This window comes from Rhineura floridana, chromosome 9, assembly GCF_030035675.1.
Source record: "Rhineura floridana isolate rRhiFlo1 chromosome 9, rRhiFlo1.hap2, whole genome shotgun sequence".
NCBI classification, from domain to species: domain Eukaryota; kingdom Metazoa; phylum Chordata; class Lepidosauria; order Squamata; family Rhineuridae; genus Rhineura; species Rhineura floridana.
Genome location: NC_084488.1, coordinates 106,750,432 through 106,775,296, shown reverse-complemented (window position 1 = coordinate 106,775,296; position 24,865 = coordinate 106,750,432). Strand labels below are relative to the sequence as shown.

The following is a 24,865-nucleotide window of genomic DNA, read 5'->3' as shown; positions in this document are numbered from 1 at the left end:
AAAACAATGTTCCCCTACTTTTTATGAGGGCCAAACTAAATGTGTTGTGAGAAAGATCCATGATTTGGAATGAGCTGCGTAGATCAGGGAAATGGACTTGGAAGAAATAATTCCTTTGCTACTTCCCTGGTCAAATGAGCAACCCCCCCAAAACTTACTTTGAGATATACACACACAACCACAGCAACAACCCAAACATAACTGCAGGGGATGCTGAATACCCATAATCACATCTTTTTTATCCTCTTTTTTTGTTTGTTTTGCCAGAGTGTTGGACTATGACCTGGGAGTCCAAGGTTCAAATCCCCACTTGGCCACTAAACTATCTGGGTGACCTTGGGTCAGTCACTGCCTCTTAGCCTAACCTACCTCACAGAGTTGTTGTGAGGATAAAACAGAGAGGGGGAAGAAGCACGTATACAACCTTAATCTCCTTGGAGGAAAGGTGGAATGTAAATGTAATTAAAATATATATTTATCCCATCTTTTCCTGCACTCATTTTAGCCACATGATAACCCTGTGAGGTAGGCTAGGTAGGAGATAGTGACCGGCCCAAGGTCACCCAGCAAGTATTGTGGCTGAGTGGAAATGATTTAAATCTAGGTCTCCCTAGTTTAGGCCAGCACTCTTAACTAGTATGACACAGTTGCTCAAGTTGGACCTTGAAAGAACAGATGGGAAAGAAATATAACAGAGGACTCTACCATTCAAGCTATCTGAGGAGAAATTGCTTGGGCAAATGCATGTACTAGGTAAAACTACATGCAAAAATGTGTATATGTATGACAATGCATATGAATTTTCAGGTGAGCTTAAAAAAATCTGCAAACCTGTACCAAAATGGAGCTTAAGATTGAAGTAATGAGAAACTGGAATTGTTAGATTTGTCCATCCTTATGGACAACGAATGGAAGTTGTACACTGGCAGCGCTCACAGTAATTGCTTCACAGAGCCCCTCTGTAAAGCTTGGAAATGTGTGTCATGGATTGTTTTCATCTCTGAATCAATCTCTCTGCATAGGAGACCGCCTGATATCAGTGAACAGTGTGAGTTTGGAAGGGGTCAGCCATCACACAGCACTAGAAATTATTGAGAGTGCTCCAGAAGAGGTGACCCTTGTCATCTCACAGCCTAAAGAAGGGCCTTCCAAAGGTATTCCTCCAAGTATTGTCATCGTTGTTTGTTTAAACATGATTTCTCTTAAATAATCTGTTGATGGAATCTGTAAATTTTGCTAATTCCTAGTAAATTTTGACAGAAGATCTTCTTTTGTACATGCTTCTGTACACAACAGCTCATCCCAGTTACTTAAGGTCCTGTTATAGTGTAGGTTTTAGCAAGAATGGGCTATGTGCTTGGCTCCTTATCCAGGGGTTCTATAATACTAAAACTTGCCAATTAACATCCAGCTAGCCGCATTTATCAACTGATAAAATTAGCTTTGCACGTAGGAGAGCTGTGGCATTGGGAAAAGGATGCAAATTGCTGAGGTGGGTGGAATGGATAAATAGATATAGTCATTAAATGTGGGTGGGTTGGTTTGGTCGGTCGGTCGGTCGGTCTAAATCAGCATTTCCCAACTAGTGGGCCACCAGATGTTGTTGGACCACAACTCCCATCTGCCTCAGCCAGCATTGCCAATGGTCAGGAAACATGGGAATTGTGGTCCAACAACACCTGGCGGCCCACTAGTTGGGAAAGACTGATCTAAATATTTGTACCCTGCCTTTCAGGCCAGATGTCCCCCCAAGGCAGTTTACAGCAATTAAAAGCAGACAATAACATTGCAAATGCAAAAATACAAATAGTAAACACGGGAAACTAGAGCCACAAGACATCACATATGGGGAACTAAGGCTGTGTAGACACCACACCAGACATTTCAACCACATGGCTTCCCCCAAAGAATCTTGGGACCTGTGGTTAGTTAAGGATACTGGGAATTGTAGCTCTGTGAGGAGTAAACTACAGTTCCCAGGATTCTTTGGAAGAAGTCAAGTGCTTTAAATGTAGGTGTGTAAGCGACCAAAGACTCAGTCCAGATTAAAGGTCTGCCAAAAAAAATGTTTTTAAACTTATTTATACTTACTGAAAAGCCATTATGGAAAAGGTCAGTTTCGCCTTCCAGAGGAGGGATTTCCATGATCAAGGTGCTGATGTTAGCCCCAAAATCCTCTCATCAGCCCTGTTTGGGTAGAACTTTGACTTTGTTCTTGGGCCTGGAAATCTTCTCAGCACCCTTACTTTTAACTATGGCGGTTTTTAGTGCTGAAAGCTAAAAATATGAGGAGAAAATAGAGGCCCACACAATTTTTTTGTGCCTGTATACTTTGTCCTCACACCACCCTTTCCTCCTCCCATCCCAGCATGCTCTGATTTCAGTACTTCCCTGGTTAGTAAGCCATTGCTTCCTGTCATGTCAAAACTGGGAAACTATGATTACCAGAACCAGAACATACCAGGTTTTTCACCCAACTTCATATCATAATGTAGGACCCTAGTAATCGTGGACTCCCGGTTCAGATGTAAGAGAAAACTATGGCTTATAAACCCAGGATGTAGCCCTGAGATGGAAGGAAGGAAGGGGTGGTGGTAAGGTGGATAATAATCCATATTTTGGATTATCAAGGTGAGATAATCAGTGAAAGTGATTTAAATAATATTTACTGTTGGGCATTTCCATTTGTCCTTAGCAACATCCAGTCTCCTCAGTGGCACTAAGGGGTATGTAAAAAGGCCTTCACTGATACCAGACAATGTGGTGGAGTCATCTTCAGAGGAACACAACAGGCTACTCACCCAGCAGAGGATAACCTCTGGGAGCGTATCTGGCCTTGGCACAGGAGAACGGGATGGAAGCCTAAGTTCTCAAGATTCCAGGACGGAGAGCGCCAGCCTGTCCCAGAGTCAAACGAGTGGCAGTTTTGCCAACCATATCAACAACAAAGCCCAGCAGGAATTTCCGGTTTACAATGATTCCCAGCTTGCCCTTTCCAAATGCAGTGAGAGAACCAGAGCCCCTTCAGAGACGAACCCAGAAAAAGCCAAAAAGCCTGGTGTGGTGGAGACTGTTGAGTATTCCGACCGAGGGGATTCTGACATGGATGAAGCCACTTACTCCAGCAGCCAGGAGCCAATAGCAGCAGCCAAAAAGGCATAAGTCTATTTCTATACCATGTTGTTCTTCTTCTCTCCCTGAAGGTGCCACTTACTCATTACTGTTTGAAGTGGTGGCTGGTGGCTCCATGTCAGTGGGGCAATGGAATCCGCTCTGGGTTTTAGTCCAGATAGAGAGCTCCTTGAAAATTCGGACTAAAACCCAGAGTGGATTCCACTGCCCCACTGACATGGAGCCACCAGTTGCCACTGACTGTTTGTTTAGAAAATGAGACGGGAGGATGGTGGATGAGGTGGCACGTCACCCAACAGCGCTTCTATTGATTAACCTCTGCTGCACTTTGTATTAACACTTTGGGACGTGTTTTCCCAAGGAGGAATTCCTTGCAAGCGTATCAGCATAGGTGATCGAAACAAGAACAGATGAGAGCCTAGTTGTGATTCTAATGCGTACAACCCAAAACCCATTTAAATGTGCTTGCTGCTACTTAATGTCTGATTTCCCACCTCCACACATCCCCACCAGCCTGGAAAACTGACACCCGAGAGATGTCTCAGCTTATTAAGGTCTGTGGATAGGAATCATTTTAATGGGAGTGTTGCTGATACACACCACAGCAACACGCTAAAGGCTTTAGAACAGTGGTTCCCAAACTTTTCCCCGCAGACCATCGGAAAATTGCTGATGGTCATGATGGACCTCTCAGCGATTTTTCTGCCTGTGTTAACAATTATAATGCACTGTGCTGGATGCCATATTATTTTTAATTATATTTTTATTGCATTCCATAGAATTCAAATTGTGCCCCTTCTATGATGAGTTTCTGCCAGGCCTTGAAGACCTGGCTCTTCAGGCAGGCTTTTGGGGTGGGCTAGATTTTATCTTCATTGTTTTTAGATTTTCAGTGTCTAGGTATTATATGCCTATGTTGTACGTCGCCCAGAGTGGGTGGACAGCCAGCCAGATGGGCGACTAATAAATTCTATAAATAAATAAATAAATAATACAATACAATACAATTTATAAAAAAATAAACACAGCAATAAAATGCAATTAAAAATCACTATGAATATTTAATGCAGACATGCCATGGACCACCGGCAGTCGAGGGACCACAGTTTGGGAACCCCTGCTTTAGAGAGTCAGCTGCCATTCTTGATAGTGGCAATGGCCTTATGGGATATCGTGACCAATTCAGCACACAAAGACATGAGCCATTTACACAGCTTTTTTCTTCTCTTTCTCGCTAACTGTTGCCCCTGCTGCAACCTTAACAGCTTAATTTGTTATTGTCTCTATAGTCACAACATTTATTTATTTAATGCATTTACATGCCCCTTAATCATTACCATATCTAACTGGTATGCATAAAAATAAACCATACAGAGAATAAAACAATAAAAATACATCATAAAACTGAACAGAAACCCAAACACTCCCTTTAAATGGTTGCTGGAATGCAGCTGAAGTTAAGCAAGGAAGGTACCTGCCTAATCTCATCAGAGAGGGATTTCCACAGGCTTGGGCCTACAACACCGAATACACAGCTTTCTAGGAGTTGCAAGTCATGCACTTGAGTCATGGGGGACCACCAACAGAGACTCTGCCAAAGATCTCAGTGATCAGGCCCAGATATAAGGGCTCAGGCATTTCTTAATATATGCTGGGCCAAAGTGGTTAAGGGCCTTGTAAAATAATACAAGAACTGTGTGGCTTCTACTTGTATCAGAAGGGTTGAAGAGCCAATTTGCCACAAACAGCAAAGTAACAACAACAGGCTGAGAGAAATGTATCCTGTGCTTACCAGACCTCAGTGGGGAGAAGGGAAAATAATTTTCTCCTAACACAGGGATGGGGGATGTGTGGCACTCCAGAAACTGCTCAACTCCCTCCTCCCATCATACCTATGGCTCTCTAGGTGTTGTTGGGACTACAGCTCCCATAATTCCTGATCATTGGTCATGCTGGCTGGGGATGATGGAAGGTGGAGTTGCACTAAAATGGTGAAATATTTTCATGAGGAATTTTTAAAAAAAAAAAATCCAGCAAATTGCTGCAGCATTGTGGAGAACTGACTGTGAGATTGGGAAAATGAGAAATTGAGAGAACCGAAACTGACAGATCCTCCCATCCCTGACGGCCATCAGCGGATGTAACTCTGTTGACTGTGAACAGTAATGCAGAGTGTAAAGGCTGACCCAAACATCTCCTTGCTTATGCCTTCTTCCTAGGCAGCTGTATGGCCGAGGGCCTCAGAACAGGAGCTTAGCTACGTGCTAGCATTTCCTTCTTAGCCTGACCTGTCAGTGACGTTGGAATTCCTCCGTGGCAAAGGCAGTTTTCACAAAAGGACTTTCCCCCATTTTAATATCCTTTATCCTGCCTTGTTCCTTGACCAAAACCTACCCAAATGATGTCTTCTGGGACTGGTTCATTGTGTGAGACTCCTGTAGGTCAGCTAATTACTTGTTGGGGCAAATAATGCTTTTGAGCTGTCCACATGACTGCATCACACTGAGTGGTTTGGCAAAGTTTCTGGTCCGTGCAATGATTGGTATATTGATTCTTTCTTTCTGGAGATCTGTTAGTGCAGATGCTTTGATCCATAACATCATGAATGTCATCTGAAACATTGCATTAAATGATACTTACATTGGGATAAATCTGATTATATTTTCATGGAATCATGCAACAGTAGAGTTGGAAGGGGCCTTATAAGGCCATCGAGTCCAACCCGCTTCTCAATGCAGGAATCCAATTTAAAGCATACATATTTTCATAGTGCTGCCTGTTTTTATATGTGTTGGTTTGTGTGTGTGTAAATATGTCTGTAGAATCTGCTTTTTTCTATTTCAAACCTTTGGCTAATCCTATAAATACCCATTAGAGTCCTAATCACAGATCACCTCTATAACAAGGTATCCTTTTTTTATCCTTTCTTTTCCTCATAAAGGGGCCTTCCTTCATGAATTTGGCCAACTCACTGAATTCTAAAAAGTTTTCTTCACCGCCTCTTAAACCTGGAGATATCTTTGAGGTCCAACTGGCCAAAAATGATAACGGCTTGGGAATAAGTGTCACGGTACTGTTTGACAAGGTTTTTAGCTGTTTTCTCTCTTTTTTTCCCCTCCACTCCAAGCAACCTGTTAAAATGTCTGGTTTACAGGGTAGCAGTGGACCTTAAAGAGGCACTGTCAAGTAGTTAACCTGCTGCTAATCTTTAACTTTTCTCAACAGCCGTCAAGGCTGAAATTCTGCAGGAAGTAACATGCAAATGCTTGGAATGTAGGGCAGCTCTGTACATCAAGAGAAATACCAGCATTAACTCTTGGCTTCCTGCAAAAACAAACAAATACACACACAGAGAGCAGTCTGGTTTGCACATCGTGGTAAGGCAAACTGTGTGCCTCATCACATGTTGTTGGATTCCATCAGTCCCAGCCATCCTGGTCTGTGGTCAGCGATGGAGAGCCACCAGTTCCCCGTCCTGATTAGGTGCGAAGCTTACATGCCAAATACAGCCCAGAGTTTCCATGTGCTGATGTAGAATGTCCACCACTATTTCCCACAGTACTCATAATGTGCAGAGCAGTCCTAACTCCCGTGTGAACTTTGACCAGAATCATAAACTGAGTTTCCTAAACTGATAAATTATGGAGAAAGAAAAAAATACACACTTTATCTGCTTGTATTTATAACCAGCATGACTGCAGTTGAGACTTTCATTGTCCCTGCAGCAAGACCACTGAAATCATGAATTACTTAAGAAATTCAACTATGACTATGAATGTGGTTCTGTTGACGCTTATTGGTACCTGGCAGCATCCATATAGCCTTGTCACATATCTTCTGAGCTCCCTCTGCTGGTTGCAAAGCAAAATGCTACCAAATATTTCTATTTACAGACAATCTCATTAAGGACTGCTGGGTTGCAACCTGGAGGTGCTTTTAAAGTTCCAAGGAAATTGAATGTGACACATTCATGTTTTCTTTCAACTTGTTCCTTCTTCAACCTGCATGCTCTATCAAACAGGATTTTAGTTCCAGCCCCAGTAACCTGGGAAAGAGGACAGGAGAAATGGTGTGGAAGAACCTGCAGTTGCATTGGCTCTTGACTGTTCAGCATATTGACAATTTCTGAGTTGAAAGCTGACAACCATAATGTTACTTTTTGGCATGTGTTTCCAAATTTAGAACATAACCAAGCTCTATAACATCACTCATACCTACGGGCTGTAGCTACTTGACAATGTCACTTTAAAGACAAACTCCAAAAGTGGGTGTACAATGCCATATCCTTGGACTTACTGTGGTTTATGGGGATATCAGAAAGTGCTTTAATGCAATCTTTGGTTCACAATCTAAAGTTTAGACTGAAGGATTGCATCTCAGAATTTTGGAAAGCAGTTTGGACATGAAGAGTGGAATAAATACAGATAGCTAGAAGAGTTCACCCAAGAAAATAAGTGCAGGCATATTCCCTGAGGCATTTGTCCAACTATCTAGTTTTCATCCTTTTCAGTCACTTTGTCCTGAAAATTAGGTTTTAGAAAATGAATTTCCTACTGTCCTGTAACATACTTTAAAGTTGCACTATATGGTGCATACTTTGATTGCAGTTTCCAACCTGAAGTTGAAAGGGAAAATATTTTGCTGACCCAGTAGTGAATCTAGTTACTTTGACTATCCTATACAAGCTTACCTGGGAGGGAGCCTACTCAACACAATGGCACTTACTTTCAAATAAGCATGCATAGGATCAAGCTGTTAGACTGTACTAGACTGTACTATGTATAGTGTGTACTATACATTTAAAGCACATTGCTCTTTCCAAAAAACTGTGGGGACTGTAGCTTACATAATACAGAGCTACAATTCCCAGTCCTCTTAACAAACTGCAGTTCCCAAGTTTCTTTGGGAGAAGTCATGCGCTTTAAATGCATGGTGTGTATGCAGCCTCAGTTTAAAAACACAGGAGGACGACTCTTAAGGAAGTGTCAGGCTTTTTTTTAGAGCAAGGATTAGGGAATCTGTGGCTCTCTAGATGTTCGGACTCCAACTCCCACAATTGCTGATCATTGGTCATGCTGGCTGGGGCTGTAGTCCAATAACGACTGATGGGGCTGATGGGAGTTGTAGTCCAATAACTACTGGAGAACCACAGGTTCCCCATCCTCTGGTTTAGGGATTCACAGTCCCCTTCCTGGCTCCTCATAGTTGGCACAAGATTCCTATTCAGATATGACACGTTTCTTAAAGTGGTCAGTTGCTTTTTCCTGGCAGTGCTTTCCTCAGTGGTGTTTAGGAAGAAATGCAACAATTGAGCCTTTCTCTTCATGGAGATGTAGCAATGAGGAAAACTTCACCTGTTGAATTCTTGTCTGTCATGCAGCAGTTAAAGGCACAGCAGCCTTGCCAGGAAATTGTAGCAAGCTTACTAGATTTTCAGACACTAAAAGAAGCTGCATCTAATCTACTGAATTTTGCTTTTGTATTGCAACTGAGCTTTCCATAACTCAAAGGGAAGTGTGCCTTAGTTTCCCTCTCTGTGCATATCGGTTTCTGAATGGCTGGACATGCATGATGCCTTCAGAAAGGCAGAGTCTTGTGTTGTGTTTGTTAATATTCACAATAGTTTTGTTCTCAGAACTGTAACTAAAATGATTGCATCCATACCCAGAAGCCTTAGAACCCATCTCTCCACTGGCAATTATTTGCATGGTACTTAAAAAATGCTTCTGTAATGTTCTGGGTTTCATTTTTGGCTGCTGCTTGAACTTGCTGATAGCCTGCATGGGTATTTTCTGGATTTCTTAAGGGATTGGGTTAGTATCTTTCGTTTCAGATACCTGACTTTCTGTTAAAGTCTTATGTTTTTTAAATGTATTGCTCTGTAGGGTGGTGTGAACACCAATGTGAGACATGGAGGCCTGTATGTAAAGGCTGTTATTCCCAAGGGAGCAGCTGAAGCGGATGGTAGGATTCAAAAAGGCAAGTATAATTCTTATTTTAATACTGGGGTTTTGCAGATTTATAAAGATCCAGGATGCTTGAAACTTTGAGAAAACTGGGGACATAATTGGACATATTTTCATGAATGGGACTAGGTAAGGGGGATCTGCAACAAAATGTTACAGCGTGAAATGATCCTGTTCGTTGTCCTTCTCCAGGACACTCCATTCCATTCATTCCCATCACACGCACAAAAACTGACTTAGCATTCTGTGGCCATTGTGGCATGCTTAATCTTTGGGCTGTTTTGAATGTGATCTCCCTTTAAGGGGTTGTTTGTTTGTTTTTGCCCTAAGGATATTTTATACTTCGGCAAACCTTGAGTTCCCTGAAGCGTGCTGAAACTTCCCTCTTGTGTGTAGACAGTTGCCTCTTGACTACTTAGGCAACAGCACACAAAGGCTGAATGCTGAAATAGCTACATGGAACTTTAGTGTTTAGAGGCAGCGTTATCTCTGGATATCAGCTGTTGGGAACAGGGATGGCTGGTCAGCTTCAGGCCCTGATTGTGAGCCTCCCAGGGGCTTCCTGCTGTCCACTGTTGGAAACAAGATGCTGGACTTGATGGATCCTTGATCTGACCAGGGGGGCTCTTTTTTACATTGTTTTCATTCCACTGGAAGTTTCTCCTGCACAACCTTTGCTTGAATGGCTGCTTAATGGAGCTCAGACAGGAGACGTTTTCAGTGGATTGTGTCCATATTCTGTACACAGGTTTCCTATAATCCTCCATTGTTGCTTCCTAGGCGACCGTGTGCTTTCTGTCAATGGGGTTACTCTGGAAGGAGCTACCCATAAACAAGCTGTGGAAATCCTGAGGAATACTGGCCAGGTAAGAAGTTTACATCTGTTCCTTTTTTCTTCAGGGCCACTTCCTTTGTTACGTTTCTGAGTTGCAGGAAGTCTCTGAGAGGAGGAGGAGGAGCTACGGCCATCCACCAAACCATTCTCGGTCACAACAGCAGTGCCTTGCTTACTCTAGCACTGCTCTCCCCTGTGATGCAAAAGCAGCTGTTGCCAGAATAAGCCAGGCACTATGGCTTTTGGAAAGTTACCCGGTGCTGCTGTTGTCTTCACCTATGAGGGCTTTTGTGAGGCAGCTCCTCCCCTCCAGACCTGGGTCAAAGAGCAAGCCAATCTTGTAAGTCTCCTCAGTCTGTTTTGACTGCTGGTGATGGAATGGAAGCTTCCACAACTGGCAGAGACAGGCTCAAATACATGCATTTCCTTCTTAGGAGATTACAGTGTGGATGCCATAGGAATTGACCCCTTATTTATTTATTTTTAATTATATATATCCCTTTGTCAAAAGGACACAGGGCAGCTTACAACATAGTAACATAATAATGTTACATATGCAACATAACAAAATATCGATAAAGTACAAATAATTGAAACAGTTATATAAATAGAATTATGTGATTCAAAATGAGCATCATCATCAAACCATTCATAAATCATTTCACTCACTGATATCCTTATCCAGAAGCCTGCCAGAAGAGATGCGTTTTCACATATTTCTTAAAAGGAAACAACAATGTGTTTTTAGTGCTTTTGTTTGCCGCCCTGGGCTCCTACTGGGAGGAAGGGCAGGATATAAATCCAATAAATAAATAAATAATGTGACTAGATACACTTCAGTGGTAGGGAAAGTGTTTCACAGACTTAGAGCCACCACTGAAAAGGCCCTTCCACGGGCCCTGGTGCTTCATTCTGCGCAGGGACCACCAGTCAGGCCTTTGTGGACCATCTCTTTATTTCAATGGCTAAGTGGGGTCTCTGTGATTCAGTGCTCACTAATTTGTGGTTGTTCCTGCAGGAGGTTCACCTGGTGTTAGAAAAGGGCCAGCTTCCAGCAACTAGAGTCCATGTTCCAGTTACACCACAGTGCACGCCTCCAAACCAGCCTGGTTATGGTGGAGCCCCGGAGAGATCTGTGAAGAAAACTACAAATGCCAGAGACTACAACTTTGTCACTGATGGTGAGATCCTGTCGGAATGCAAAGGGGGCTTGGACCTGAAAGGATTACAAGAAGCACCCCATATTTTTTATATCTAGAATAGCAGGCCATTGAGCTGAGACAGCCACATCCGCACCTTGCATTTAAAGCAATATTCACATCCTGTTTGTTATGTTTGCATTTTTTTTCTTTAAATAACTTATTTATTATTTATTTATTAGTACACTTGTATGCTGCTTTTCATCACCAGGTGACCTCAAAGTGGCTTCCATAGCAAGAACAATATAATAATAAAAACAATTCAGAACATAATACTACAACAGTATCAATAAATAACACCACAAAATATTACAAACAGGCTGAAAACTAAAATCTAGTCTGCAAAATCTAGAGAAAACAGAGAGAGAACGAGAACAAATATACAGTAGAGATCCAGCATTGTATAACTGTCCATGTCTCCAAGAGGAGAATGTTATACCACTGGGGCATCACTATAGAGAAGGTCCTTCTCCAAGTCCTTCTCCAGAGAGAGTGATGTAGCCACCGATGTAGCCACCTATCTGGTGATGGAGGAATTCTTTCAGGCATTCTAGTGAGCACACAACAGCAGCCATCTTGCTTCATAGTGGCCACCCGGAGAAACCTACTTATAAGCTTAAGTCCTTACTAACACCGAATGTGCAGTGCTCAAGGCCACTGCCTTGGACTTCTGCTTGCCCCCTTCCAATAGGTCATTAGAGCCTGGGCACAGAAATTATGCAGGTATGGGTATATATATACACCCTTTCCCCCCAGTTCAGTTATTGTTAGCCTTTGACACCCCTCCATTTGGTTTTATCCTGCTTCCAGGCTACTTGTGAGGCTAAGAACATAGGAAGCTACCTTATACTGAATCAGACCACTGGTCTGTCTAGCTTAGTTTTGCCTGTACTGACTGGCAGTGGTTCTCCAGGATTCCAGACAGGGGGCTCTCTCGGCCCTACCTGGAGATGCCGGGGATTGAAATTGGGACTTTCTGCATACAAAGCAGATGCTCTACCACTGAGTTATGGCCCTTTCCCTCTATTCCCATACTCCTCCATGTGGCTTGGTTTGTTTATTTCTGAGTATTGGCTGCTATACCCAGGTGAGCAATTTGTCCCAGTTTTTGAACAAGAGTCATGAAAACGTCCTGTTTTGAGACATGTGTAGCAACCAGAACATCTTCAGCTGTACCAGTTTTCAGCTTTCTGTCTGTTGTGGGCATACGTTAACCAACTTGATTCCTGAAAAAGTGGTTGAGCATGACCAAGCGAGTCTCAAGCATCTTTATATGATGCAATGACATACTTCGTATGGATGGATGTCTCAACATTTCTTTTTGCAGACAACACATTTGAAGTGAAGCTAGTAAAAAACAGCTCAGGCCTGGGCTTCAGTTTCTGCCGCGAAGACAGCGTTTCTCCAGAACAGCCGGGTTCCAGCATAGTCAGGGTTAAAAAACTCTTCCCTGGGCAACCTGCTGCAGAAAGCGGGCAGATCGAAGTTGGGGACGTTATCCTGAAAGTGAATGGGGCTTCTTTAAAAGGACTGTCCCAACAGGTTAGCGCCTCTTTGTGTTTGCTTGTTTTGGTGGTGGCACATCTTAGGGATATATGGCATTGTTTTTAATCTTGCTGTGTATTGTGTGAATGCAGCACTGTTTCCGTTCTGCTGCAGTTTGTCTTCCGCCAAAAACATTATTCATTACTGTGTCCGCTGTAGCAAAATTATGTCGTTTACATAATTAATTTCATCAGCTATGTAAGTTACGTTGTCATTGCTTTATTCCACCCCATTCAATGCAAAGGAAACACATTACAAATGGGGGGGAAACATAATCATGTTTGCAGACTGAAAGCAATTGTATGTGCTGGATTGATTTCCATTCCAGATATGGGATAAATAAGTGAACATTGGCAATTTCTGCTCCCATTTCTGTTTTTGTTCAAATTCTTCTCATCCCCAACACATCTTACTGTTGGTGCATGGCGATGAGAGCTTGTGCCTAATTTTTCAACCTATTGTCCATCTAGGAGGTCATGTCAGCTCTCAGGGGAACATCCCCCGAAGTCACCCTTCTCCTCTGCAGGCCCCTCCCAGGAATACTGCCAGAAATTGATCCTTCTCTGTTGGTAAGAAGTGTAGTGTATGGGGTTTTATGGGTGGCTTGGTATGAAAAAATGCATAAAAGATTCCATTTTTTTCAAGTTTCAACCAAACAAAAAGTGTGCCTTTATCAATCTGGTGTTAGGGGTCTAATATCCTCCAAAGTATATCACAAAAATAATGGAAACCTTTGGGGGGGAATTGAGCATGACTGCGACAAGTGCTGCAATGACAAAAAAAAAAAAAAAAACCCTCCGGGGTTTTTATTTTTATAACTTACTTTGAGTTGTATCCAATCAAAAAAGACATTTTAATATACTTAACAAAAACTTCAGATGGCTGTGAGCAGGCTGTGCCCAATCTGATTATGTTTGAACCCTTTCTCCTGCCCCAAGTGCCCAGAAACTTAACTTGAGGCAGGTGTAGCATCAGAGTAGACATTGATGAATGCTCTGAGTCCCCAACAAAGCATTTTTTTCTTTAGTTCCATTACTCTTGGTGGGAACTTAGCATTCCATGTTTTGGTTAGCTTTTTGGGCCTTTGGAGCAAGGGAAGGTAGCACTAGAAGGGAGAATGGCAGCTTTTTTGAGTGTTCTACCAAAACACCTGACCCCCTTTCGAGGTCAATGGGGACAGTGATTCCCCATCCCTAGAAGAGATATCCTTCCTTTCTAATTTACAGAAGGGAAATGCCTGTCCTAAAAAAACTATGCTTTCTGAGCCACACACTTAATGCCTAAAGAGCCAGTATGGTGTAGCAGTTAGAGTGTGGGACTAGGACCTGGGAGACCAGAGTTTGAATCCCCATTCAGCCATAAAGCTCACTGGGTGGCCTTGGGCCAGTCACAGTTTCTCAGCGTAACCCTACCTCACAGGGTTGCTGTGAGGATAAAGAAGAGGAGAATGGCAGGATAGAGATGTAATAAATAAATAAAGCCAACAATACCTCAAGACAGCCTGCCTTTTTAGCTTTAGGTGGATTGTATTTTTCTCATATGCAAGCGTGTGGACACTTAATCAACAAATTATTGACTAAATTGACTGAAAGCCTTATGATTAATTGGCTAAGATTTCTTTAATTGGAATCAGGCCTTCGCAGGCCAGCCAGTTGGGGGATTTTCAGGTTGTGCTGGTTCATGCAGCTCATCACAGAGAGCACCTCATACTTTAAGGCTCACCAGTCCTAGCTTTCACATGCTCACCAAGTGGACAGCATTATCATGGAGTAGAAGAGGCACCTGGAAGGCTGTCAATGGATTCAATATGTTTTTAGTGGATCTCTTATTTGGGTTTGGATGTCATTTCAATAAATGCATATATTATCAAGATTTATATAGGTTCTCTTTTCAAGATACAAGGAAATAAATTCATTGTTTCCTTAAGGGGCATATTTACCATACAACTTAATTTTTTAGAAAAGCTCCCACCCATTCTGGGGGAGGGAAAAGTGGAGGAAAAAGATCTGTAGGCCAATTGATTGGGGGTACCTTTTTGATTGATTAAACCAACCTTATTTAACTGACTAAACATTGCAGACCTAACTAAACCACCCACGCTCTCTGAAATTGCAGCCCATATCATTGGTTCCATTTGTGCCAAACTTTCTTGTTTACTTTTTTCAGACCCCTATCCATTCCCCGCCACAGATTTTTCCTGACATTAGCAAAGGCAATCCACAGCCATCTAATGGAGAGCAGGATGACAGCTCTGACGAAAATGAAGCCACAGACAAGAGTGAGAAGCTGATCAAGTCCCCCTCTCGCAGAGACAGCTACAGCGACAGCAGCGGGAGTGGGGGGGAAGAGCTGGTTGCAAGTGCGGCCCAGACAGCAAGCAGGAGGTGGAGCTCTGCTCTGTATCAAACCCCAAACAAATCAGCAGCATCTCAGCCGCATAGCCCTTATGAAACACCCTGCAGCCAAGAGGAAACAATTCGCACCATATATCATTCTCCCCATGATTCACCACGGAGGGCAGAAACAGGGGACAGGTAAGTGTCGCCGACCCATTTTGTTGAATGAGTTTACTGTGATCAACTTGAACAATTGATCGACTTGTGTGTTAAGTTGCTGGTTAGCTCACTTGGTCCCAGTGCAGTGTTAATAATGCCAAGGTTGCAGGTTTGATCCCTGTGCAGGGCAAAGGTTCCTTTTGGGGAAGGGCCATGGCTAAGTGGGCAGAGCATCTGCCTTGCATGCAGAAGGTCCCAAGTTCAGTCCCCAGCATCGCCAGATAGGGCTGGGAGAGACTTCTGCCTGAAACCCTGGAGAGCCACTGCCAGTCAGTGTAGACAATACTGAGCTAGATGGACCAATGGCTTCCTATGTTCCTATGATCTGAACCTACCAGGCTTGCTGGGTGCAGCCATGTTTGCTGTGCACATACCTTCCCCACTCATGGCTTAAATGGGCTTTGAGAGGGTCTAATTTTTGCATCAATGGGGAGGCATTGTAGGTGCAGCGAGGGAGCAAGAGAGTCCCCTTGTCTCAACGCGCCACTTGCATTAGGCACTTTTCTCCAACCCCGGTTCTAATATTGAAAGGGGGCCAACTTAAGAGGAAAATGACTAGGCCAGTTGAGTACAGAGAGGTAAAGGTAGATGTGGGGGGGGAATTTGGTTCAGTTTGCATTTAAAGGCAAATTTACCTAATTCATACTTTCCAAGACAATATGCAAACCAAAACACAGTTACCCTTCAAAATTCACACTTCTCCGAATTTTGCAATGCAGTTCTAAAGACAGGTAATGTGTACAAAAGTGTGCCTGCCAGGGTGCATGGAGTGCATATATTATTGAAAAGAACATACAAAAATGCATTATTTTGGTGAAAGTTGTTTTGCTAAAAAAGTGCATATTGGGAGAAATTTGCACTAAAATGTTGGTCAATCTTTGTGCGGACTTTTTTCTTTAAAAAGAAAAAATTGCATACAGATGTGGAAATGTGGAGAACTGAACCTGGAAAAATGAGAAACTGGGAGAAATCAAAATGGACAGTTTAGTCCGTCCCTAGTTTGGTTCAGCTGCTGTCATCCACACACCCCTTTTGATCGAAAAACCAGTCGCCACCCCTGCTGTCCGTGCAGAGCACCTGCTTTGGATACAGAAGGTCACAGGTTCAATCCCTGGCAACTCCAGGTAGGGCTGGGAATGTCCCCTGCCCAATCAATACTAAGCTTAGAGGGACCCAGCAGTCTGACATGGTATAAGGCAGCTTCCTGTTTTCCCATGTAGGTGAACAGGGCAAACGCATGGCTAAAGCGTGGCTGCCTCCATCACCTCTAGCTTGGCCCTGTGAATGGTCTGCAGGGAACTGCCCTGAGGCTCCCATTTCAGAACCAAGAGATGGTTTAAAAATGTAAATAAAATGATTGCTGCAGCTGCCATCATTAAAATTCCAACTGCCCCCCAGTGACTTTACAATCAACCTAAATGTTTCTTCCTTTTCTTTCTTTCTTGTCCTTTAGTAGCCCTCCGTCTCCTCTCCTGATGGATTTGCCACCGATACCAAGATTTAGAACCATCACATCTGGTTCAACAGACAAGAAATACAGCTGTTCTGTCTCGGAGTTCACGGCACCACAGGGAGGCTTGGTGTCACTTTTCAACCAGTTTCAAAAACATGCTGATGAATACGAACCAGTAATTTTACACGTTTTTTCTTCTCAGTAGTAGCAAGTTCTCCATTGGTGTGTTTCTGAACTTTATCAAACTCAGCAAAACACAATCACAGGTTCATTCCCCGGCATCTGCTGCCTTAGGGAGCTTTTGTGCAGTCTTAGCCAGTTTGCAGGATGAAGTAGTAAAGTTCTGGATTGTACCACGTTATTTTAAAGCCACCCACTCCATCCCACTACTCCATCCCTCTGCAGCTGCTTTTTGGTAAAAGTGAAAACATTCTGAACAGGGATCATTCCTCACCTATTCAACCTAATTTTAACATTTAAAAAGAAAAGCCTGCAAATAGATTGCTAATTAGCATAGGTGCTGACTTGCAGAAGCATAGTATAGCTCCGTAGAAATTGCTTAAAAGCCAATCTGTGATAGACATATCTGACCTCCTTTGTGCCATGCCATCTTGAACTATGCTTTCGTACTGAGGATGGACAAATTGGTCCATTTCCAGACCATGTCAATTTTGCAAGTGTTCATTCATAAATCCGTTCCATCCTATTTCTGCATGAATCTGCATTCACAGAAATTCTTCTTTAAATACAGGTTATCTTCATTTACATATTTCTAAATATATTTTATACTAAAATGTGCAGTTTTTAAAACATGGTGGAACGTTTTTTGAACAAGCCACTTACTTTAATTCATACACAGACATACATGTAGAGATAGATACACACCCATACACACACTGTGCAGTTTGATTTGCTAGTTCTTACTCTGGTATGTACTAAAATGTCTTCTTCCCTGCAGGAAGTGGAGCTCCATGTTGCCCTAACTAAATCAGAGAAGGGTAGCCTTGGTTTCACAGTGACCAAAGGCAACGACAACGTTGGCTGTTACATTCATGATGTCATTCAAGACCCTGCCAAACGTGATGGGAGGTTACGACCCGGAGATCGCCTGATCAAGGTGAGTCAGAATGCAAATACTGGACTGCTTGGCTTCTTTTCTGTTGTGTTGCAAAACAGTCTAAACCTGAAGTAAAGGCAAAACAACAGCAATGAGGCTGGGAAGAGGGTTTGATGGTTAAACCACTCTGGGAATTGTAGCTCTGTGAGGCGAATAAGGGTCTCCTAGCAACACCCTTAACATACTGTAGTTCCCATGATTCTTTAGGGGAAGCCATGACTGTTTAAAGTGGTATAATACTGCTTTCAGTGTATAGTGCTGATGGGGGCTTAGTGTATATATAGCTACAATAGCTGCCAATGCAAGAATAGTTCACTTGATGTTAGCTATTATGCACATACGTTCTAAGAAAAATTGCATTAAAGGGTACAATGTGTGCCTGGAACTCCAGGACACTCCTCTGCCTTCCTGGCTTATTAGAATATGATGCTACCATTTTACTGGACCCCAGTTCCCAGAATGCATCCTTTGCTTTCTCCCATTTTAAATGAATGGTTTGCCATTCATTCCTGTAAGTGTTCATGCTTGTGAGCCAAACTGCCAGCCATCCCAATGCTATGTGATCTAGCTTCCACTGACAAAAATCCCTTTGGGGGGCACAATGTGTAACTGTATGCAGGACACACAGAGATACATGCCCCCCACCCCCTGCAACACACATACAATGTTCAAGCAATGTATGGGTTATCTACCATTACTGTCAGGTGTTTAGATCCAACAGTTGGCAAGTACCCAGGGCAGATGGGTGGACAGTTGTTTAACTAAGAGGTATAGACAGATGGTTTCCATCAATGAGTTGCTCACACTGAGGAAGCACAGCAGTTTGGGAAGCTTTATAGTAGGAATCTCTGGGGCCATTTGATTATAGCACCCAGATTGTGGAATAGCCTTCCCAAAGAGGTTTGCCCAGGCCCATCACTGGTCGCTTTCAGAAAGGCAGTAAAGGCGATATTATTCCAACAAGCATTTAGACTTTCTGAAAGTGATTTGTGTCTATACGTTTTTAATTTTATTCTCCTGAATTTTTGCTTTGATGTTGGTTTATTATGCATTATTTGGTGCTGTTATGTATTATTTAGCGTTATGCATCTTTTGTCTGATTTTACTTGTTGTAAGTAACCTTAAATGTATTTTATGAATAAAAATGTAGTGTAAATTAAACTAACCAACTCACACCATGAAGATAGTGGGCGGTGGTGCTAGTATTCCAGTTCAAACTGTTTGTAGTTCCTTCTTCCAACCTACAGTATTTGTAGCTTGCAGAGTGTGTGTCTGTCATTGCCTCATCTGCAGTGATTCCGTGAGCAAACCCCATGATATCTCACCACTTCTTACTCCCTATCATCACGACAGACATTTTGCTAGTAAATAATAGTCAAGCAATCAATGCTGTCTAGAAATATTTCTTAGCTTGTGTTAATAGGTACCATCTAAGAGCTGTCTCGCTCTCTCTGTCTTTTCTCTGACATTCACCTTCACAGGTTAATGACACAGATGTCACCAACATGAGCCACACAGATGCAGTCACTTTCCTTCGAGCTGCTCCAAAGATGGTTAGGCTGGTGCTTGGACGTGTTTTGGACTTACCCAAGATACCCATTTTGCCACATCTGCTGCCTGACATTAACTTAATGTGCCACAAAGAAGAACTGGGTAATCCAAACTTTCATGGCATGTACTATGTACCCTTTAGTACTCTCTTTTGTAAAAGCAAAATATGTATGAAGCTATTTCTTCTCCTTTTTTCCCCAGGCATCTCCCTTGCAGGTGGCCATGATAGCCTTTATCAGGTGGTATACATTAGTGATATCACTCCACAATCTGCAGCAGCCATGGAGGGAACTCTCCGTACCTTGGATGTCATCCATTACATTAATGGGATCAGCACTCAGGGAATGACTTTGAAAGAAGCAAAGAGGACACTAGAGATGTTGCTTCCGACAGTGGTATTGAAAGGAACAAGGTACTTTCTGGGAAATGCTAAATGCTGTACAATATTTTCTTTATCTGTTCCTGCCTTTCTTCTGTGATGCATCTCAAGGTGGTGTACATTGGGCTCCCATGCAACCTCCCATCCAGGCACTGACAAGAGCCAGAGCTGATCAAGTGCCATCGATCCATGCCTTCTGGTGATGGACATCTTAACATTCCTCCTACAATAAACTTTGTAGATGTTTGAATTAGTATTTCATGTACACAAGGAGGCAATTGTATTTAAAAATAAGGTATGTATGGTATCCCTCATGCAGACAAAAGGCTGTTTGAGGCTTCCATAGGCAGAACAGGCAGGAGATAATTGCAAATTTCCCTCTCCTCTTTGAGCCCCCTCCCCACACTCCCAAAATCTGCTGCAGAGGGTTGGAGGTCCCCCCAGAGCAGCATGAGAGGCTGCGGGGGGTGGGGAGCTGATGGAAAATTGCCTTTCCTGTTCCACTGATGGAAGCTTCCATTGGATCAAGGAGCCTTCCATCAGTACAAGGGATGACCCCAGGGTGATCTAGAGAGGCTTCAGGCCATCAGGGTAAGTGTTTTGTAGAAGCTTTGAATATGGAAGGGGTCAAACTTCCCATTCACTCTGGACTTGCTCCAAGGAATTCAGCCTGCATTGAGATCCGATGGAGGTGCGGTGGAAGTGCAAGATTGAATGGGGGAATTCCACATTTATGTGAATGCAGGCAGTGGAGGCTGGTCCACTGGGGCTAGTGGGGCACTGCCCCACCAACCTCTGTCTGCCCTCAGTTGGCCCCCACCTGCTTGCCTTCTTAGTTACACCTGGCCAGGGGATGGCAGTGACCGACAGCTCCCACCTCTGTAGTCCCTGTAGAATCCAGCTAGGAGGAGGATGGGGACAAAACTAGAATTAGTTGGCTCCACCTGTCATTGTCTCTTACTCTGCTGTTGTTGGCATCCCTGCCTTCTGCCCTACCAGTCCCAGTGGGCACCAGCCACCACTGAATGCAGGATCACCGTGGCCCTCCGAGATCAATCCTTAAAGGCACAGAAAAGACAACAAGTGCTCGGCCAGTGAAATCTGAGCTTACACATTCAGAGATCATCAGGGACTGTACTAATAAAAATACACGGGAAGGAGTGGCAGTGTCATGTTTGAACATGCCCTATTTTTTTTTAACTCTCTGCTCCTGCACATAGAAAACAAGTGCACAATTCTTCGCATGCATGCTCTTCTTAGTAGTATCTAATATCTTAGTAATATGACATTTTAGCAAAGCTTTGGTCAAGCCATCACAGAGTCACGGGATCTGTTCCCAGTCAATAATTAGGTGAAGCATTGTACCTATTGATATGTATTTATAGTTTGAGTGTGTGCACATGCGTACACGCATCTGAGAGAGAGAGAGAAAATGAGTTATAGATGGATATAAAATCCATTTTTAATCATTTGCACAAACTGAACTTCAGACTTTCTTTTTATCTCAGAGATGGCCATCCAGTGTCTCCAAAGGCTAAAGGCCCAGATAGCCCAAGTCCAAGGTCAATCAAGCATAATGGTAAGGGCATACTTTTATACAAGTTTTATAAGTTGATCATTATCAGCTAATGCTTAGATACAGGAAATATTGACTTCATATCCCAATGCTAAGCACGGTTTCTCAAACGTACGTCCTCAAAAGCACATAAGAAGATACTTTAAGAAAGAGAGACAACTTTTCATCTCAAGATGGTTAAGTTTATTGTTTTATGAAAGACAAAATAATAATTTGATATTTGTTTTTTGTTTTTTTAAAAAACTAAGTTATGCAGTTTCCACACTCTTCTTTTAGGCCATTTTCTCAGAGAATCCTGTGGCAAACCAGAAATAGGACCTGAGGCACATGCACCCAAAGTAAGTAACTGGGAACAATTGAGCTATCTCCACACTTGCAGCTGTGGCAGGAGGAACTGTGCTACAATGAAATGTTCCTGTTTTAAAGTGGAATAGTTTTGCACAGGACAGATTTACATCAATGCTGCTATTGGGTGTTCACATAGTCTTCAGCTTGTCAACAGCTGGGACCAACCTGGAGCTCCAACCTAGCAACTTGAGACCATTTCCACCAGCCCATGAACTCAGATGATGGAGCTCAGTGATAAACCAGTGGGGCCCATGAACCCTAGAGGCTAGAGCTACCAAATCTGTCGCCTCCGGTTGTTGTTGGACTCCAACTCACTTTGCCCCTGACCATGGTTTATGCTGACTGGGAATACTGGGAGTTGGAGTCTAACAACATGTTGAGAACCAAAGATTCCTCAACCCTGATGTAGACCAATAGAGGAGCAAGCGAAGCAGCGCACCAGCAGCATGCGCCCAATTTTCAAGTTAGAAGAGGAATAGGAAGCCCTTCTTCCTCAGAAAATAAAATGGAGATGGTAGCACGGCCAGTATCCACTTGTAGGTCTCAACCCAACAGTTAAACACCAGTTGCATAGTGCACCCATAGGGAATCCACAACCCAATGGATGCAGTGACAGCAAATGACATAGATACATGCTTAGAGAGCTCTTGCATAGGATACAGGTTTGTAATTAGCCAAATTCCTGGTCACCTGTGGCAAGTAAGAATAACCTCCAAATGACAAGGTAAGAAAACCGGAAGAGAAGTAGTTCTTTAAGGCAGTAAATGTGCCTGTTATTCATGAGATTGGATCCAATGATTTCATTCCTCTTGCAGAAGTATTCTTCTGACCGAATCTGTTTCTGACAGAGGAAGTTCCTTCTGCCAGAGGTAGAGACCCTTATCCTAATTTTGGCCTGTTCATGTAATAAACATTCAATATTAAATATCTAGTATTTAAGCAGAAGCAGACATGAACCAGATAATACCATTTCTTGGACATTTTGACGGTATATTAGTAAAGTTTTGGAGTGCCTGGAAAAGTGTCTTTAAAATCTACATGTTTGATGGCATCTTTTTTCTGTCTATCTGAGCTGGTTCAATCCACAGTTTAGTGTTATATAAAGGAGCACTTTACTCACACCCCTGTCCCCTCCCTGCTTTCTAATTCAAAGGCAACAGTCAAAGGCACAGTTGACTGTTAGGCCTGAACTGGGCAAGCCTTGCCTGCAAATTAGTACTGGACACTATCAATTCATGGTTTCCAATTCCAGTTTGTGGACAGAGGCTATGGCTTGTGCAAATCATAGTTTCCCTAGCTCAGATGTAACAGCAAACCATGGGAGCAAACTGCAGCTTACCACTAAATCGAAGTCAGGGGTTGGGAATTGGAGCACGTGGTTGGAGGACAGAGCTTGAGCTTAGCTTGGCAGTGTGTCTGAACCATCTTACATCTAGTTAGACCAGCCTTTCCCAACCAGTGTGCCTCCAGATGTTGTTGGACCACAACTCCCATCAGCCTCAGCCAGCATTGCCAATGGTCAGGAAGATGGGAGTTGTGATCCAACAACATCTGGAGGCACACTGGTTGGGAAAGGCTGAGTTAGACTGTTAATCCATTTAGCTCAGTATATTGACTGGCAGCAGCTTTTCAGGGTTTGAGGTGGGAATCTTTCCCAGATCTACCTGGAGATGCCTGGTATTCAGTCTGGAACCTTCTGCATGTTAAGCATACGCTCCAGCAGTGAGCTGCATTCCTTCCTGTATCCTGGGGCCAAAATACCTAAACCCATATTGCCAGCAATGCTGAAACAGACAGCTGATTCATACTTCTTGGTTTTGTTAGGTTAATGGTGAAATGAACAACATCCACCAGCCAAAAGGGCCGGCAAATGTCCCTGTATCTAAAGATGTTAGTAGTCAGGCCTCTGATTTTTCAAGCTGCAATAACAACTCAGGTAAGGATAACTGAGTGAGACAATCTTGTGTGTATCTCTTACTAAAGCTTTTAGGAGTCCACTGAAACAATGATCACCTGCTCATTGTTGCAGGTCATATTGCTGCTAAAGGAAGACAGCAGGGGCTGCTTTGGCATCCCTAAATAGCACAAACACTCACACAAAGACAAAACCTCCATCTCACAGGTTCAGAAAAGGGCAACCAAAATGATCTAGGGGATGGAGCAACTCTATGAAGAAAGGTTGCAGCATTTGGGGCTCTTTAGAGAAAAGGCAAGTAAAAGGCAGCATGAGAGAAGTGTTTAAAAGTTTGCATGGCATGGAGAAAGAGGATAGAGAAAAGCTTTTCTCCCACTGTCACAACACTGGAACTCGTGGACATCCAATGAAGCTGAATGTTGAAAGATTCAGGAAAGACAAAACAAAGTACTTCCTCATGCACCTAGTTAAACTATGGAATTCGGTCCCACAAGAGGCAGTGATGGACACCAACTTGGATGTCTTTAAAAGAGGATTTGCCCTAATAGAGCAACCTCCACTGAGCCTAGCATTAAGAAACAAAGAAGTGATCATCTAAAAACTTTATTACCTTTAAAAGGTTGGCATGAGGACTTTGAGACTCCGTGGCTTGAGGGCACTTATTTTGTATCTTCTTTCTAGCAGTTACAGCTATGTGTCATTGTTTTATTTAAAGCAGAGGTACAAGATGATGATTCTTACGATGAGGATGATCACAACGAAGTCATTCAGTACCTTTTAGATGTTGTAGATGAAGAAGCCCAGAACCTGTTAAACCGTAGTAATGCTGCATCTGGGAACCATCTGCCAGGTACAGTCAAGTAAACCACCATAACCTTCTACTAATAGAGACTGTTCCAGAGTTGATATACTTTGGCGAGATTAGTTTTTATGGGGGCTGCAGCACATTTCTTACTAGATCATCATTATCTGCAGTGCAGAAGCCTTCTTAATGCTAATTTGGTTTGCATATTCATTAACTTCAGAGAAAGCTTTTTTGGCCCTGAAATTGCTGATAAGCATTGCTTAAAGCAAATTGTTCACAAATTCTGGAATTGTATCAGTTGCAAAACTGCCATTGTTTCAACTTGTATAGGAGCAGGTTTAAAACTGGAAGCTCCATTTAAGAATACCTTGGAAAACAAGCACTGGTATGTTGTGTATTTGAAAGGTTTGTGTGAATCTTGCAAAACTATATAATTTTTTTCCTTGAGAGAATGGGCTTCTTGGTAGTGGTGCCTCAATTGCTATATGT

The 24,865-nt window shown here is 42.9% G+C and overlaps 1 protein-coding gene across 5 annotated transcripts in view; it reads left to right on the top strand.

Moving 5' to 3' along the window:
• Positions 1–24,865, top strand: part of PTPN13 (protein tyrosine phosphatase non-receptor type 13) — a 196,459-nt gene that overhangs the window by 151,416 nt on the left and 20,178 nt on the right. For 2 of the 5 annotated variants that reach the window (XM_061583091.1, XM_061583096.1), the window contains 17 exons: positions 1,023–1,154; positions 2,696–3,156; positions 6,074–6,217; positions 9,018–9,111; positions 9,879–9,964; positions 10,952–11,114; positions 12,460–12,674; positions 13,148–13,246; positions 14,844–15,211; positions 16,686–16,860; positions 17,644–17,802; positions 19,284–19,455; positions 19,555–19,765; positions 21,241–21,311; positions 21,585–21,646; positions 23,481–23,592; positions 24,287–24,421. In XM_061583091.1, coding sequence (XP_061439075.1) covers positions 1,023–1,154; positions 2,696–3,156; positions 6,074–6,217; positions 9,018–9,111; positions 9,879–9,964; positions 10,952–11,114; positions 12,460–12,674; positions 13,148–13,246; positions 14,844–15,211; positions 16,686–16,860; positions 17,644–17,802; positions 19,284–19,455; positions 19,555–19,765; positions 21,241–21,311; positions 21,585–21,646; positions 23,481–23,592; positions 24,287–24,421 — 2,859 coding nt within the window. The remainder of the gene's footprint in view (positions 1–1,022; positions 1,155–2,695; positions 3,157–6,073; positions 6,218–9,017; positions 9,112–9,878; positions 9,965–10,951; positions 11,115–12,459; positions 12,675–13,147; positions 13,247–14,843; positions 15,212–16,685; positions 16,861–17,643; positions 17,803–19,283; positions 19,456–19,554; positions 19,766–21,240; positions 21,312–21,584; positions 21,647–23,480; positions 23,593–24,286; positions 24,422–24,865) is intronic. The other 3 variants (XM_061583093.1, XM_061583092.1, XM_061583095.1) reach the window with 3 other exon arrangements.